Source organism: Megalops cyprinoides, chromosome 17 (assembly GCF_013368585.1).
Source record: "Megalops cyprinoides isolate fMegCyp1 chromosome 17, fMegCyp1.pri, whole genome shotgun sequence".
Lineage (NCBI taxonomy): Eukaryota > Metazoa > Chordata > Actinopteri > Elopiformes > Megalopidae > Megalops > Megalops cyprinoides.
The window spans coordinates 15815990-15833959 of NC_050599.1; the positions used below are offsets into that span (position 1 = coordinate 15815990).

The 17970-nt window shown below is 44.1% G+C and overlaps 1 protein-coding gene across 1 annotated transcript; it reads right to left on the bottom strand.

Annotated features, from left to right (window-relative positions):
* Positions 1–17700, bottom strand: LOC118792563 (E3 ubiquitin-protein ligase TRIM9). The gene is made up of 10 exons (XM_036550443.1): positions 16874–17700; positions 10951–11046; positions 9725–9847; positions 8023–8133; positions 7139–7292; positions 5423–5583; positions 4897–5035; positions 3087–3390; positions 1524–1686; positions 1–765 (listed from the first exon to the last, which is right to left on the bottom strand). Exons 1-10 carry the CDS (start codon positions 17636–17638, stop codon positions 715–717), a joined length of 2067 nt encoding a protein of 688 aa, XP_036406336.1. The 5' UTR covers positions 17639–17700; the 3' UTR covers positions 1–714.
* Positions 17701–17970: the final 270 nt, after the last annotated feature.

Below are 17970 nucleotides of genomic sequence, written 5' to 3' on the forward strand. Positions count from 1 at the left end.
CTCTCTCTCTCTCTCTCTCTCTCTCCCCCTCTCTCTCTCTCTGTCAGAAGTTATGTTCCTGTGTTTCAGGGTCTTAAATAATACTTAAATGTTCCTCTAGGAACAGCTAATAGTGTGGCCAGTAACTACTAAAAAGGTCACGTGGGCGGGAGTTTGATGCTTTTGACCACAAAGGGCCTCAATGACATATAAACGATGAAGACAACATGAATTCTTTATGTTTTGAAAACCTGAGATAAGTAGATCACTTCAATTACAGGGCACTTTTTGTCTGTTTCTATTTTCAGCTGTGGACTGTGTTCGAAATTATTCAGTCACTCCCTGCTTACCTAAAGTCAGTGATCAGGAAGTAAGCCCTCCTTGTGCTCTGCCAATCTCTAATCTGAGATCAGAGAGGTCAGATGAGATCAAGGGAACTGGGAGCAAGAGAGCAGTTTTCGGACACAGTCACAATATATTTCCTGCAATGCGCTCTATAAAAGCGCTCTGTGGTACATCCTGTTTGATTGGTTGATCGATTGATTTATTGAGTGACTGAGATGTAATCAGCTATTTTATCATTTCAGACTTCAAAAAATTGTATAAGTATTATATCTGTCCTAAATCTCCCCCAAGGTCAGCTTGGTTGGCTGGCGTTCAGCAGGATACGAGGTTGAGAACGCTTGCGTGGCTCCATATTGACATTGACTGTGTGTCCTAGAGCTTGATCAGAGGCTATGGCTGCTTAATATTCTTTGGCACCTCCAAGCCTGTCAGCAGAGTCACCTGTAAAACAAACACATTAGAATACATAAGTGAATGAGTCACGTTTACCCAGGCAAATATGCATCCTTTGATGCTGACATTTCACAAAATTCAATTATCTTTTAATTTCTTTCTGCATTCATTACAGCTGATTTCATGGAATCCCTTGAAAGGGGATGACTGGCATGCCTGTGTGTTGCCAGTATATCAAGAATCAGTGATCATTCTGTCAGTAGGACAGAGGAAGCTACCTAACAGAGAAGGATTTACAAGGGTACTGAATCCAGCTATCAGGATATTTGCTCACAAATGTCTGTAAAAGTATTTCTGCCATAAGCCTAATCCACTTAACCTTTACATTAAACAGCGTATCTGTTGTTTTATTGTGTACATGTTACTCTAGGAGCTGAACTTGAAGAAAATTACATCAAATCCAGATCTAATGAACTGCTGTGAGCACATGAGAAACATGAATGTAGCGTATATCCCCTGTCCTGTAATTTTCTGAATACCTCAGAAATATGTCCTTGCTATAGTGCAGTATCCCTCCTTGTTGCCATAATTGAGGCTTGACCTTACACTGAAAAACATGCACATTTATTTTTCCCAATTGCAAAGTGCATATGAAATACATTTATTTAGACAGATTAACATGACCAATCTCTCAGCGGGCCAAGGAGGCCTGAGCTTTTGCTGTTTGAACTCACCAGGGCATTCCTGTTTGGACCTACCTGGGCATGTCTGTCTGGATCTGCCCGGACGTCCCTGTGTAGACTTACCTGGACGTTCCTGTTGAGGCTGACCGCAGGCATGAAGACCCCCTCCAGGTTCTCGAAGGCCACTGGCCCATGCTGCTCCTTGTTGATGAAGAAGGTGAGGGTGTGTTTGTTCAGGTCCAGCAGGATACCCACTGTGGATCCTTTAGTGATGCCCCCCTCTGCCCTAAAAGGAGGAGCAGCCCTGTCAGTGCACTTAGGCCCAGATTCAGTCTGCCTGTGATTCCCTCATTCCTTATACTGTAGCTAGTGTCACCTTTTTCATTACTTAAAAAGAGAGAGAGACACAGGGCAGTGTAGCATAGTGGTAAGTTGAAGAGCTTGTAATTGAAAGGTTGCTGGTTCAATTCCCTACTGGGGCAGTACTGTTATACCCTTGGGCAAGGTACTTAATCCACAATTGCCTCAGTAAATATCCAGCTGTATAAACTGATAACATGTTAAAGAAAAAAACTTCAACCTATGCAAGTTGCTCTGAATAAGAGTGTCTGCTAAATGACAATCATGTAATGTAATTATGACTTCAGTGATTGATGAAAAATGTGTACACAAAAAATAAGTGCTTAATTCTATTACTGACCAAAAATAAGTGCTTAATTCTATTACTGACCAAAGAGCATTGGTGTTCATTTACATAGACACTACAGTCTTCCCACTCATGGGTCTGATAGTGGATATACAGAGGTCATTGGTAGGGTGTCTAGAGAATTTTTTTAAATGCTTTTGAGCTAGACAATAGTGTCAGGTTTTTTAATTTAATCACGTAAAAGTTTTATTTTCACATGGAATGTAAGTTCTAAGGATGTGGTTCCTCATGGATTAAATCACAATATCAAGTGTGTAAGTATATTCGTACAGAAGAAACCTTAAAGCTTGAGCCCAACTGAGGGACATTCATTTCATGGGGCATTTTACATATGTACATATGTGAAAAATGTATTCATATTTACCAAAACATGCACATGCCTCACTTTTAGCTCAAACCAGAAACATCCAATGAAAATCACACTATTTCTGCACATTTCTGATTCTTCTTAGGCAAAGCTTGTCTTCTCTCCCAACAGTTGTTTTCATGAAATAGCTCAAACTACTCAACTGGAAGCCATCACTCCATCTACAGGTGTACAGGGTACAAAGCTACAGGGCTCTATGGGAATAACCGAAACAGAACTAAACAAAAACGGAATATTTTCTTTGACGGTTACCTTCCATATATGTCTACCTGGCACTTTACTGAGTGAAATGTAAAAGTCATTAGCAGATCTTATGCTCCAATGTGACATCTGACAGGCAGAAAAAGGAGCGGGATGGAAAGACAAAAACAAGAAAGATGAACCACAACGACACACAAATGAAAATGGAAACTTCAGAAAAGAATCATATCTAAACGAAACATTCGTTACTGTAGCATTTATGATTTCACTTTTATTTCCAGCCGACCACCTTAGAAATGAATGGGCTGCCTCAGAGTTGACTAAGGAGGACAATAGGGGGATTAGATGAAGCCTATGAATGTAAAGAAATACAAGACTGGTGCTGAATGCACATGCTGTGTAGGAGCCGTACCTGTTGGTGTGTGAATTGTTATGCATGAACCAGCTGCGGTTGTTGTCCACATACATGGCCCAGGCTTTGTCATCCTTGCCCAGCATCATATCCTTCATGGTGTTAATCCGAGCCACCCCAAAGGCAGGGTCGGGGTGGTTGTCATAGCGATCCACGGTCAGCTCCCAGTAATGCGCGCCCTTGGAGAAGGCGGCCGTTCCCAGCACCACGCGGTCGTCGTAGCTGTTGCAGCTCACCGTCTGGTTCTCGTTGGACAGCACTATGTCCCTGTGAGCTGAGGTGGGGTCAAAGGTGAACCACGCCACTGTGGAGAGGAGCACGGGGAGACAGTCAGACTGCAGCGGGGGCAGCCCCCATTTAATGAAGTGGATGACAGAGGGTATTTCATCTGGAGGCATGTCAGCAGAGCACGGAGACATAGGTGCAATCGAGTTAAAGGTCAAGTTCACACTGACCTTATGATGAATTGTTTTACACAGCTTTTAGTGCATGGACTAGTTTTCCAGGATTTGTAGTGGTAGCACAGACCCTGAGAGCATTCAAGACCAGGCTAAATGCATGTTAAAAGCCTGCAACTGTCATCACATTTCTCGTGTTCCTAGTGTTCATTTCAAGTCTCTGTACTGAGCAGGAGAGTGAATTCACAGGATGGGCACAGGCACTGCTACATCAGATATTTTTGGCGGTATGACTTGTCGCCAGTTCCACCGACACTGAAACTGCAAGCATGCACTCTGTTGAAAAAAAAAAAACAGCCCAATCTGCTGGATCCATATGCAGCACTACAGAACTTAACATGAGATGACACATGAAATATTAACAGAACTCATAATGAAATATTAAAGTTGATGTGCTCATTTAAAAGTCAAGCACTAGATTAATTTTAATTCTCATTCAGCAGAACTTTGCCCATAAGGCTCTTGCCGTAGCGGATCATTCCCACTGCATTGCACTAATTAACTGGTTCCTCTGAGACGCAGTGTGTTGGAACAAACACTCCGCTATCTAGCACGTGACAGGCGTTTGGCTTATAAACGCAGATCTATTGTTATTGCAATTGGCAGAACCAGGGCCAGAACCACACGAGCACGCTTTTCCTGTGGTTCCTAAGCCCGGCTTCCATCACATGGCTCTATCAGCTGTCAGCAGTCGCCGTGTTCCCACCACGGAGCACCTTATGTATTAATCAATAGCATCGACAGCATGTTCCATTCCCCCATCCGGACCTGGCAGACAGTATCAATTACTCCCTGGCACACTCTTCCTGTCAGAGACGGCCTGACTGTGAGATGATTTCTGCTGCCAGCTCTATATCAGGACATGGCAGGTTACATCATCTCTGGCACAATATTTACTGCCCTCAGCTTGTCCCAGCCTCAGGCGATGCTCTCTCTCTCTCTCTCTCTCTCTCTCTCTCTCTCTCTCGCTGCTGCTATTACTTGTACATGAGGCAAGAATCTAAAATTGGAGTCAAACTGTGGGTTTGTGGAGATTTTCAGCGCCTGGGGGTTGGCACCGAGTGAAACGACAGATCGCATCAATCACATCTCGTCAGAAAAATAATAATAGTAATAAAAATTTGCGTGTCATTACTTTGGGCACATACCAAAGAGGATCAGCATAACAGTAAGACAGAGTAGCAGGTTGTTGCAGATATGAGATCTCCCAGTGGAGCTGCTCAGAAGCTGAGTGCGAAAAACCCCTAAGCGCTAATTAAGGTTTGCACGGATCCCTGTGTTGTTGTTTGAAACCCCTGGATGCGACCCCCTTCATGTTCACTGTGCGGGGCCTCACAAGGGACATGTCTCACCGTCAGAGGTTTTGAGGATGACGGTCTTGCTGTAGGGCCCCACTCCTATGGAGTTATAGGCCTTGACTCGCGCGTTGTAGGAGCTGTTGAAGTGCAGCCCGTCCACCGTACACACCGTCTCCTTTCCCACATACACCTCCTACAGCATACAGAGATGTTACCACCTGAGGTTCTTGCAGTACACATTAATGTACATTACATTACCATCATTCTGCAATCCATTACATATTTTGTTCTCCAGAGAAATGAACGTATCTTACATTTTTTATTACACAACTGGATGTTTACTGAAGCAATTCAGGTTAAGTATCTTGTGCAAGTGTATAATGGCACTGCCTCACCCTAGAAGTGAACCTGCAACCTTCATCTTGCTACCTATGTATATCATACTGCTGGCCCGTGCACCACATGTCACACAATCAGTTAGGATAAACAGCAAGATAAGAGTCTCTTTCTGCATACAAACTGGGTCACCACCATACACAGGGATAAACTGTTTTTTAGGAAAGAAGGAAGAGGTGCTGACCCGGTACTGCCCGCCGCTGCCATCATCCAGCTCCAGGACGTAGCCCTCAATGGGGTTACTGGGAACTGTAGTGACCCTCCAGGCCAGGGTGGCGCTGTTGTTCCGAGTGCAGCATTTCTCCAGCTGCAGCAGCGGGGCGGACGGCACCGCGGGGGCCTCAGCTGAAAGACAGCGGCAGGCAAGCAGACCCCCCCAAAGGTGAGAAGTCGTCTTCCGCGCAGAGGGACGTGAGAAAATTGAATGTGATAAGTGTGGGAGCATGCAAGGGAGGAGAGCGTCGCCGATAACACCATTAATCCCCTTTAACACGGCGGTGCGAGCTGTCCACTCTCATTTAAAAAAAAAAAAACGGAAGGGAACGAGTAATCAGGGCAGCTGTGAAATACCTCCAGCACTTTCCTCCACTTTCAGTCCACCTGCATGCTTTTGTTTCAATAATGGAGTCTCCTGAAAATCTGAAACATGATATTGCATCAAATCGCGTCCTGTGCTGTTTTGTGTTCATTTCTTTTTTTTTTCAAGATATGAATTGAACTTGTTGTTGGATTTTGTATGGTTTCTTCTTTTTTGAAATACTATCACTGTAAGATTCTTGGAAGTCAAGTTATCCTCCTTAATCCTCAACAGATAGATAGATGATGCTTTGACAGATCATGGGCAAAACGGAAGGGCTCTTAAGATCTATCCAACCACTAAAGGCAAGGACATGAGAGCATAAACCTCTCAGTTTTTCTGCAAGAACAAGAACTTTAATGACTTCAAAATGGTGGTGAAAATAGATCAATCAATATTCTTATGCTTTCATGATGAAATACTGAGCATGTATTAAAGATTAAAAGCTACCCTTAGAAATAGACCCTTGCATCACAAATGCATTATTGATTGCCAATTACTCATATACTGTGTGCGTGTGTGTGTGTGTGTGTGTGTGTGTGTGTGTGTGTGTGTATGTGTGTATGGTTTTTGTATCACAATATATGTATTCAGCCTCAGTGTGTGTTGGGGGTATTAACTCGTGTCAATAGTGTTCCAGTCCAGGAGCTTGTTCCAGTCAGATGCTCTGCATAATTGGACTTGGTCACATCAATTAAGTGTCTGGAGTGTGAACCAATGAGACATTCCTGGCCAGTTTCACAAAGCAATCCTATCTCTTCACCAAAGCATTTAGCACAGACTGAATCCATCTGATACATCTGTCTCAAGAGACAAGTACACCACTGAAGCTAGAAAACGGCATTATATTAATTTAGAACAGACAACCCCCTGGTAATACAGTTTAACATGTCAAATGTCATATTAAAGCACTGCATATGTTAAAAATCCATGGTCTGGAGTGTGTCAGTACTGCACAAAGGGCAAATCAAGTTTTTAACTGGATGCATAACATTACATGTGTTAATTGAAGAAATACAATACAAATAAGTGCAATGTCTTGCAAACAACAAACAACAAAAAGTGGAAAACCCTGTGAATCAAGGTTTACCACCTCTTATGTTCACTTATGCCTTCAGTTAAACAATAAATAGTTATCTATAATGGAATGAAAACTAGCACACACTATTGCAACTCCAGGACTCGAACAGCCTATTGGTTTAAATGTGTTAATTAAATTGACTGTCAAAATGTTTACCAAGCTCCTTCCTTTAGGAAAGGTGGAAGCTAACCTTGACCAGCCCAGCTTCACATGCAAGGGTCATGCAAGGGTGGAGCTCTCACCTTTGGCCTGGATGAAGTCGAGCTGCTGGATACTCTGCAGCAGAGGATCAGTGTTCAGTGTCAGGTCGAATTCGGGCCCCACTTTGGCTTCCAGAGCTCCCTTCACCCACTGATCCTGAGATGACTGCACCCGCTTGATCAGGGCGTCCGAAATCTGGGGATAGGGGGTCAGGGATGAGCTCACTGGCTGCATGGCAGCACCCAGGTGGTGGCGTGATTTTAAGTCGAACTGGATTCCATGCTTTCGTTATCCTGCACACTGTTCTTACACAAAACAGGCGCGACTTGAAAAAATTAACCCACTTCCCCTACTGAGTCCTTGCATGCTTAATTTGATGGTTTTAGCACAGCCTCCATGAAACACTGCACATTTTGCACACGCCTAACAGAAAGAGTGAAGTCAACATTTCATGAATTTTTTAAGTTGCAGTGCAGCATGGACTCCCTGAAGGGTCCACATTTTTTAATTCCATTTTATCTACGCTTCCAGGTCCCTGAATAAAACACTAATTTGATCAATCTTCTCAGACCTGACGCTTGTAGAGGGATGTGATATTCAAATATTTACCTCCCGATGTGGGTATCATATTTGTTCCAGCTACTGGTGTAGCAAGCAAAAGGCGTAAACTTAAAAATGTTTTCTATTATGCATTATATTTCATTAAATATAGACACACCATTGTACACGGTACAAGCACAATCAGCCATTCATATGGTAAGAACATGAAGGTGCAACCACAGAAATCCTTGTAAATATTTGATCAATATTGGTTCAATTCTTCATTACAGGGTTGCACATATTGACATTGGTGGTAATGACCTTGCGTGCCGTAGGGAGACACAGGAATAAGCAGGCCTGAGCCGTGAGGCTGCTGTTTGACTACCTGCAGGAAGCCGCTGGGGTCGTTCTCTTTGATCACCTCCAGACAGTACTCCATCATTCCTGTGGTCTGGCGAAGCTTCATGGTGCAGTGAGTGATCTGATCGCGCACAACCTGCAAACCACAAGACCCCACAACCATCAATGCCCCACAGCCCCAAATTAACATTTAAAGCAGGCCAAAATGTAGGAGCATTTGGAGAGGACACCGCGGCCAATGTCAAGGCTGCTGTAGCAGTCATATATTTGGATCAGGTTTTTTTTTTAAGTCATACATCTCCAGATACATGACACACAATTTTGGTTTTAGAAACAGTTGAACTAAAGAGGCCACCAATGCAGTTTTGAATAACAGCTATGTATAAGTACAAGGACATGAACGAGGAAAGACAGAGAACCTGCACACTGACATTTATCAGAAAGAGAGCTTTCTGGTTGATAGTGAATGGGGAAATAAGTCACTACAGGTATCACCACAGTGTGCAGATCCCTCATCTCACACCATACACCAGAAACGGTTTTTATAGCGTATGGATTATGTCTGGGATGGGTGGTCACAAAGCCACATGAAATTTCACTCTGCCTGAGAGTGTGTACTGTGGCGAAAGGAGGCAGACTAGTGACTCGGAAGAAATTAATTAGAGTAGAAAATGACATTGGTTGTCACGCCGACACAAACACAGCACCACAAACCATTAAACAAGAGGACACAAATGTCATCCTTTGGGCATCTTTCCCCTTGATAAACTGTAGTTATTTGTGAATTTGGTCACAGTCTCATAGATCGGGTGCACTGCTGGATTATTGGCATGAGGCGAATCCGTACCATTGATAAACTACAGTCAATCTGACAGTAGTAGCCAGACCACAGTGTTCACAGTTTATTCGAGACAAGACAAGACAGACGAAACAGGTTAGCTTATGATGCTTTGTTTATGTTTCCCCTTTTCCATGTGTGCACCATACGGCGGAGCCCTAAAAAACGGATAAGCGCTCAGTTTCCCGACGTAATCTCTTTGAGAACAGCATCACTGTGTTGGTCATTACTATGCTGGAGAGGCTCTGTGCTGCACTGTTCTCCAGCTCTGCTAATGACAGCAGCTGTCTCTGGGGCCCCAATCCCCCAGCCGGCACGTTGAGCCGGGCACGCGTCCATGTGACCCACTGGGGGGATTAATTCTGCCTGCATTCTGCGGCCCCCTCTCAGCCACAGATTCACGGGCACAGGAATCGAAGCCGGGACCAGAAGGACTTGGACCAGGACAAGGCCAGTGGACCAGAACCAGGAACAAAAGGGGGAAGAAGATTTGTGAGATGCTTCACACACCCATTTCTAACTTGTCTTATTGACTTTGTTTATCTGAATCATCTTCTGAATCATCAAAAAACATTCCAAACAAAAATATTATGCTGCTGAATTCAGTTGGCATCTTTTTCTGTGCTGTTCTGGCCAAATTACCAATTAATAACAGTGGATTTTATGAGGCTTTTATGCAGGGAAGAATCTGTATAAACCAGTCCTTACCAGAAGTTACCACATACTTGTCTGTTACATCACATTTTGGACACAAACTTGATCCCAAAATCAGGCACTGTTTAAAAAACAATACTTCGAAGCTGAAGTACAATACATCTTGAGGGGACCACTGATGGTGAAAACAAATATATCATTGCCTCATCACTGCCTCAGAACACAAAGGGCTTACCTTGAGCTTATATTCACGCTCCTTGGTGACCTTGGTGAGGAGCTTGGCTTTCTGTCGGGTGAGAGCGTCGATGAGTGCGTCACACTGGGCCACCAGACAAGCCTCGAACTCCACACCGTTCTCCTGTCGAGAACACAAGGACAAGTCAGTGGTCGTACCCAACACATGCCGGGCTACGACACAACACAAGGACAAGAGACCAGGACAAGGACAGTGGATACTACTACCAGTACAAGAGCCCCTAAATCTTCATTGCCACTGTGAATCAATAACTGATCAAGTCAAAGTTAAGCTATGAGAAATCTACAATCCAATCCGGGTGAAGAGACCTTTCCAGGGCAGGGAGATGTGCGAGGGTTCGAGGCTCTGCAGAGCTGTGTCTCATACTAAACAGATTGTATCAAACCGGAATAAACAGCCTTTACTGGTACACTGCAAGAGCTGATAAGATATGGCAGCACAGTTAGATTCTAAAAGCCTAAATCGTCTGACTGTCCCAGCAGACTTGGTCTTTCACTGCCTATTATTGCAGCATGGGCTCGCTATCTCTTCCCAGCGATGACTGCGAGCATGGTCTCAGACAGGCTCATTTCTGCCTGCTGGGTAACGCAAAGTGCTTCAGATGTACTGCCAGTCTAAAAATAAAAGGCCCTCCTCATAATCCCCCGAGTTTTGCCACAGAATGGGATGAGCGGGGAGAAGTGACACCCCACGAAGCCCCCTGCTAAGTGGCTCTGTTTGGAGCGCTCGCTTTTGCTTTGTTCACGTTGCTCAGTTTTCTGCTCAGTTTCTTTCACTCAATACAGTTAATGAGGCAAAGACTGAAAATGAGCCTGTAAATAAATGCATGGGCGTGTTGTGTGGGTATATGATTTTCTGTTGACTTCTCGTTTTTTGAAACAACACCGTATGGGGACTTGGTCAGGACACTTGATGGGTGGGAGTGGGTTTGTCATTTCTGTCCCTTAATGGAGTGCAATGCAGTTGAGAGGGCGATTACCAGATTGAATGCTAATCTTAAAAATGCCACAGCTAATAATCGTCATGGTTTCACTTTCAACAAAATAGGCCATGATTTCATTTCTATTCTGCCTAATTGGTCATGCTCATATGCATGACTGTTGTTCTTCATGCTCTAAATTGTCATTGACGTTCATTGCACCAAAGCTTAATTATGCAATTATCCAGTACTCAACATGCAGCTCGAAATTATAGGACTGCATTACCTGTATCTGCTGCAGCATGTTCTTCAGCTGAACCAGGAATTCCTTGGCATCCTTGGCTTTGTCCGACACTCCGTTCAAAGCTTGGGAAAGCTGACACTGCAAATCACAGACAGGTAATGAATAATTCCAATAACCTGACCCTCCTTACTCAAGAATGCCTTCATGCTTGTCTACCTTGTAACAACACCATATGTATATGTATGTATTCATAGGATCCAATAATCACATTAATCATAGCATTAGTCCAATTCCTGTTTTTACTTTCCACTCACTTCCGAAGCTTCGTATTATGTTCTTACGGACCACATGAGGCCCTTGGGCTACAGATTTGCCACCTCTAATCTAATCTATTCGTTACATTTGGTTATAGGTTGTTTTTTGTGCATTCTCTGCCTAAATTGGGCACCACTTCTTCAGCTTCTCCATCACTAACTATGCAACGTGTGTGTGTTTTATGTTAAACCAGATCTGTTCAAACACGGATACCCTCGAGCGACGCTTAATTACCACAAACACAGACCCCGCTGTGATGGGTCTGGCCCGGTTCCACCCCCTCCCGCTCCTGTTCACACCTGCTCCGCTTTCCCCCGGCCCTCTCTGAGCCATGAAATATCAGGAGGGCCCAAAATCGAGCCAGCCATCCCCAGTCTCCTAATGCGCCATCTGGACCGGCAAGCTGGACGTGTGGCTAACAAGCAGATGAGTGATTTCCCGTCTCGACTGAGTAGACCTCGCACAAGACACGCTGGGGCCGCCCCCCCCCCCCCCCCCCTTTCCTGTGGCCTGCAGATCTCACTGAGAGGAAATGGATGGATGGACAGACTGATGGTTCCCTTCCACAGAGGGAGGTCCTGTCCTGTGGTCCTGTTCAGGTTCAAACATGGTGGGGAGTCGAATTATTTTGACTTTGTTTCTGTTGTCAATTTATTTGATGTATCATGTATTTTAACTTGAACATGAATTACATCAGATTGAATTTATGACTTGATAAACTATTAATTAACATTAAATGTTAATCATAAAAAAACTTTTCATATTTCCATCCGGCTTCCTGTCAAGGGCCCTATTTGGACATGAGTCACGTGAAAAAATACTCTAATTGTCTGTTTTAAGAAAATATTTAAGTCTTCTGGGTAATTAAGGTCCAAACTGGAATGAAAAGTGGCACAGGAGAGAGTTGGACACCTCCCCCAGTTTGGAGCAGACTCCCTCACCAGGCACTGACAGAGATGGAAAACAACATTAATATTTGGCTTGATGGGATCTTGTACTGCCACCAAGTAAAAATGAAACTGAACAAGCTGTTGCAAAGCACATGGAGGGAAATAGGGACCCATGTAGAAGTTAAAATTTATGATGAAACTATTCAGGCAAAAGAAAAATATATATAATATTCCACTTCAATGGAGATTTGCCTTTTCTTATGTATTCGTTGTTCTTATGTTGATTAATCCTTTTATCACCAATAGAATATGTCCTTCCTGTCTAGCTGGTAAATGCAATTGTCTCATTATATTTCTTCAATAAAGCACCAGTAATGCAATCACAGGAAAGTACTCTGGGAAATTTATGATACTCAAATGCAAGTGGTCGCAATGGATGGCCGGTAATATTAATTTTTCGATGCGTGTCTAGGGATTCAAGCTGCCTGTGTTAAACAATACAAATCTGGGAGGATCATGGTGATGACCTTGTTTCCAGGGAGTCCTTGGGGACCAGCCAGGAGGAATCGGCCAGAGAGTCCTGCGTCTAACAGCCTGCTCCTGTACACTCCACAGCTGTGGCATTAGCACTTCACATCTGGACCAACTCCAATCTCTCTCTCTCTCTCTCTCTCTCTCTCTTTCTCTCTCTCTCTCTCTTTAGCGTTCTTTCTCTCTACATGTATTTCTCTTTTGCTCTCTCTATCTTTCTTTATTGCTGTCTTTCTCTCTCTCTCCTCATTTCTCTTTGCCTCTCTCTATCTTCCCTTCTCTATCCATCTCATTCTCGATCATTTTCTCTCTCTCGCTCTCGCTCTCTCTCTTGCTCTGTCTTTAGTTAATTGAAATCCTCACTAGGTGTGGGTGCACCGGGCCTCAGGCAGTGTTTATTTCTGGTACAGGCTAAGTCATAGAATGAATCCATATGTCAAACATTGCATGAATCAGGAGGCACATTGATGCAAATATGGAATAACAGCAGCGGAATTAAAGATACATACAGTCTCAGTCCATGTAAAAACCATGCGTGTAATTATAATTAATCACATTTCATGTATACTTAAAAGCAGTCCCTTAACTATATATAAAATATTGATAGGTTTTGCCCCATTAATAAATGTATGAACATGTAGAATAGAGGCCAATGACTTGAAATAACACTGCTTAAGTCTGGCTGAATCCAGAAAGCTGTGTGAATATATATGTGTGTGTGTGTATCTCACAGATCTCTTTTTTATTTTTACTTCTGAGATTTTTTGACACATCACAGTGTTGAAGAAAGAGCGTGGTATTTTGTGAGAGGAGGTGAGATGCTCCTACACAACACCTTCTGGCTGGTAGACACCTATTTCTACCAACTGCATCACTTGCCAGAAGCACAATCTCAGCATCACATGTACATTGCATATTACACTTTAAATAGTAATAATAGGTGTGGTGGTTACTAAGGCAGTACCTTACAATATCACCTCACTGTTGTTGCTTTATTGTCCTATGGAATATTCCATTAGTTTAAAAGGCAGTGGTACCCTGTATCCATGGTAACAGTGTGTAAATGTGCAGTGAGGGCTTCAGACTCATGACCCTATTTGGGTTATGTAAAGTTCGTTTGACTCCTCATTGCACACTGACTAGTATATTACCGTCAGTGCTGTCTGAACATAAGATCTCTGGCAAAGGGTCTCTTTTATATGGGAAACACACAGCTAAGACTATAACAGAGCCATTTACAAAAAAAGGGTACAGAACAGTTCCCATGATGCCTTGGTCAACTCCAGAGCATCTGTACCGTGCAGACCTGTGTGTTTGATGGGAAGTGGGATACATTAACCTACATTCTACGTTTTCCCTGCTGTGGTGGAGGCAGAACCATTTGCGTCTCACAATGAAGGCTCCCCGTGCCTGGGGTAGCAGGGAAACCCGCCGTTAGTGGAAGTACCATCTGTAACTGGATTATGCCAGCCCAGTTCTCAAAGTGGGCCTCTTCCTCCATGCACCACAGTTGCCAATATCAATCCCCCTCCTTTCCTGAAATCAGGGTACCTTGGTAGGCCCACCAAAACCTTCCTTCAATACTTTCACCACTGTCCCTCATCCTACTAGTAGTGCATTCTGATTTCATTCAGACAAAGACTACACTGTCAATCATACCCTCCAATGTTAGATTTAGAGTGGAAAGGCACTTTTATGTTAACAATTTTACAGATTACAATACAAAAAGGCCTTCTCAAAAAAACACCAAGGGATCTGAAGCCACTGGGATGTGAAGGCAAAAAGGATGGAATTACCAATATATGTAAGGGCTTTGATTTTTCATTATTTAAGCAGGATTTCACAAAGTAATGCACTTCTATAGATGCCTAAAACAGTCCAGTGTTCAATTCCCTATATGCAGAATTTAGAAGCAGCATGAAGGCTATAACTAGAGCCTGACAGTGTTCATGGTTGGCTGCCCACGGTGCCACAGGACTTCCACAGGAAACATCACCGTGGTGATTTCCCCTCAATTCCCTGTTAGCTCATCTGTGTCAGATGCTGCCCTACATACATAGCTACATATCTACAGGTCCTGTGAGCAAGTCCTCTCCTACTCTGGAATTGTGTTTTTAATATGCAAGGAGAGGACTTGTAAGTGCTAACCCTGTGACTCAATCCTGTGACTTAACCTCTTCACACATACAGGATGTATTAGAATATTAGAAATTCACATGTAAATGTTAATAAATAGTGTTTTACTTATTGATTTAGCAATTCAGTAAAACACTTCAGTCCAATACACAGATTCTGATATTCTGAAATCATGTGAGGCTGCACTGGCTTTTTTTTAACAAAAAAGGCTAATTATCAAGATTTTGGTTCTACTTAGGGGTTATTCACAATGTTCAAAAGCAGCACCATCCCTGAATATGCTCCAGCCCTCCCACAATGAGGCACGCGGTCAGCTCTCGGTCCCAGAGGATATGGGTCAGATGCAGTGAGTCAGAGCCGCACATAAAAGGAGGCGTCAGCCTGCATTTGGGCCCATGCCACCGATTACGCCCTCATACGCGCTGGCAGTACAAGGGGCTCCATTATCCGCGCGGCAGATCTCCTCAGCGCAGATGACGATGGCCTCTGAGCCAGTCTCCATCTGCGGTGATCAAACGCGTCGCAGAGAAACACTCTCCCCTAATGAGACAACAAGCACTTCCAGTCAAATCACCATGTCTGCTCCCTAATGCCATGTGCAAATCACACAGTAAAACAGAAGATGAAATACCCAGCGGGACATGGGAGGGTACCACTAGAACTGCAGCACATGGCATGAATTACAAACTATTACCTTGTGCGGCTCTCGCTCTCACGCTCCAGTCTAATCCTGGATCACCCGCAAGCCTTAACCTTTGATGGTCATCAAAAGGTCACCAAGAGGTGGGGTTGCATTGGCCTGAATTTTTTTTCTTTCTCATTGCTATGGTCACCACATGACTGTCTTAGAAAAAAATGTTCTCAACACTTCGCAGCAAGTCAAGCACGGGTCCAGCAGTGCCTCCTTTATAGTTTGAAGAAAGCAGCCCACTATCAAAGCTGTATGTACATCGGTGAGGATAATATGATTGAATATGCATTGATTTATCATTTTTTATTGTGGATAATGATGAGTTATATGTGCACCCATCTAATGAAAAGCTTGGGCATGCCTGGCTTCAGAAATGCTCTGAAATTATTTACCAAAAGAACAGGATTTAAAGATTTATTTCTCTTCCTCTCCCTGCTCTGTAACATCCTGTCTGGTTACATTGATCCACACAAGCTCTCCCATTTCCTCTCCCTTTCTCTCTGCAGCTCAGTACTCTGCTCACTTATCCTACACCACTCTTGTGGTCAATACACGTTCTCTTTCATTAAACACAGAGCGAACTGGGTGACAAGAAGGGCTTTCATTGATCACATCCCACGGAGGGAAAAAAAGTGTTCACTGTCTGTGTACTGTTTCCCTTATTTATTCTGGCCATTTGTTATCCCATGTATTTTCTCACACATGAAATTTCATGGTTGGTTTATAGGACAGGATGATCAAGGCAAACTTATACCTCAAGTCAAATTATTTATGCACTACAGTCAGCAGCTTGTAAAGGATATGTGTGAACTACATTAAAGACTGACACTCAAAGCACAGCACAGAGATGAGTTGTTATTCTGAGAGGAACTGTGCGGTATTTACAAGCTGTTTACTAATGGTTTTGTCATTTTTCATCTGTATCAAAACTGTAGAGTTGTAAAATATAAAATAATACGTTCGACTCAATTTCCTTCCCAAAAGGAACAAGATCTGACTGAACACGCGAAAACAACAACGCGTCTCTGTAGCCCTGGAACATTAACATCTAAATCGGTCAGCGTCATTGCATATTTCGTTACGAAATATTCGGATTAAACACAAAACCTTGAGCCATGCATGCATTCCCAGTGAAATCCCAACACTGCGACATAGCTCCTTCAGGAGTGAAAAGAGGAGCCCCCTAAAAACGAGCTCGTCTGTATGTGGCAGCATAAAAGTTCTCACTTCATGCCGGCTTCAATGAATCTCATGCTCAGAATATTTTGCTCACATGTGCGGTTGGTTCTGAGACTGAAACACTGTGACATTAATATGGAACAAGTCCGCCTTGGTATGTGTCCTCAGACGGGACCAGCAATAGAAGCGACACAGCCACACTGGCACCGCGCGGCGCCCCTACCTTGTGCTGTTTCCACATGGCACCCAGAGGTTTGACGTCGTGTTTCCCATGCTTTCCTTCCTCCAGACACTGGTAACACACCGGGATCTTGCAGCTGAGGCAGTACATGCTGTAGTTCTCCACGTCGTGGTCTGGACATGTTGCCTGTTTCCGAGGGGTCGCAGCCGGCTGCTGCTGTCCAGCTACAGCCACTTGCGTTGGCGGCACTAATCGATGCTTGGCCAGCGGTCCACGAGAAGGGTGGCACCGCTGCTGACAGGGCGTACAGTAGAACACGTCGCACTGTTCGCACATTACTGTTGCTTCCACGGGGTTGCGGTCACACAACTGGCATTTCACGGCCGCTGCACGACTCTGCTGATATCGTGAGACGATCGCCTCAAGCAGTCGGTTACGTGGGAAGCCCCTCAGCCCACGCTCGTCTAGGGAGACGCTGCGATGACAAAGGGGACAGGTGATGGAGCAGTGACGGTGTACCATTGCCGGGGGGAATACCCTCACCCCGTTTGGAGATTTCAGGCACGGCGTGTATGATCCATAGCCGCTGTCCGTTTCACTGTACATGCTCATTTTGTCCATATCCAGATAATCGTAATCCGAGTTCCCCGAGGCACGGCTATGCGGAGGCGTCTCGCCTTCAGGGGTCTGTACAATAATATTTCGGGCGCAAGCCAAGCACACATTGTGAGAGCAAGGAAGAATGATGGGATCCTTAAATAAAGAGCCGCACACTGGGCATTTTAATTCTTCGTCCATCTTGTCCATAAAACGCACACACGCACAACACAAGCCCGCAGATCAACGCTGACACACCAGCACTATTTGATACGGACAGCTCCCCTTTGCTGTAGTGCGCAGGCGCACGGTAAAGTGGGATTGTGGATGTTGTAGTCCAGAAATGCGCCCACCATCGGGATTTTAGGTTACTTCGCAGTTTTAGCAATCGTTGTATGTAAACTACAAGTCCCATAATCCCTGAAAACAGTAGCCAAAAAAGGACATATAATAAGAGCACAATCCAGAGTCTAGTACAATCACGGTTTTCCGAAAGAAATTATATGGTAATGGACGCCAAGTGCCAATAAAGGCGCAGTAGG

What these genes read in the sequence shown, in the direction of transcription:
- LOC118792563 (XM_036550443.1), bottom strand. Translation starts at nt 17,638, where the DNA reads ATGGACAAGATGGACGAAGAATTAAAATGCCCAGTGTGCGGCTCTTTA. An exon ending in CCATGTGGAAACAGCACAAG is followed by an intron (nt 11,047 to 16,873) that starts GTAGGGGCGCCG and finishes TGTGATTTGCAG; the next exon opens with TGTCAGCTTTCCCAAGCTTT. An exon ending in AACAATTCACACACCAACAG is followed by an intron (nt 1,687 to 3,086) that starts GTACGGCTCCTA and finishes TCCTCCTTTTAG; the next exon opens with GGCAGAGGGGGGCATCACTA.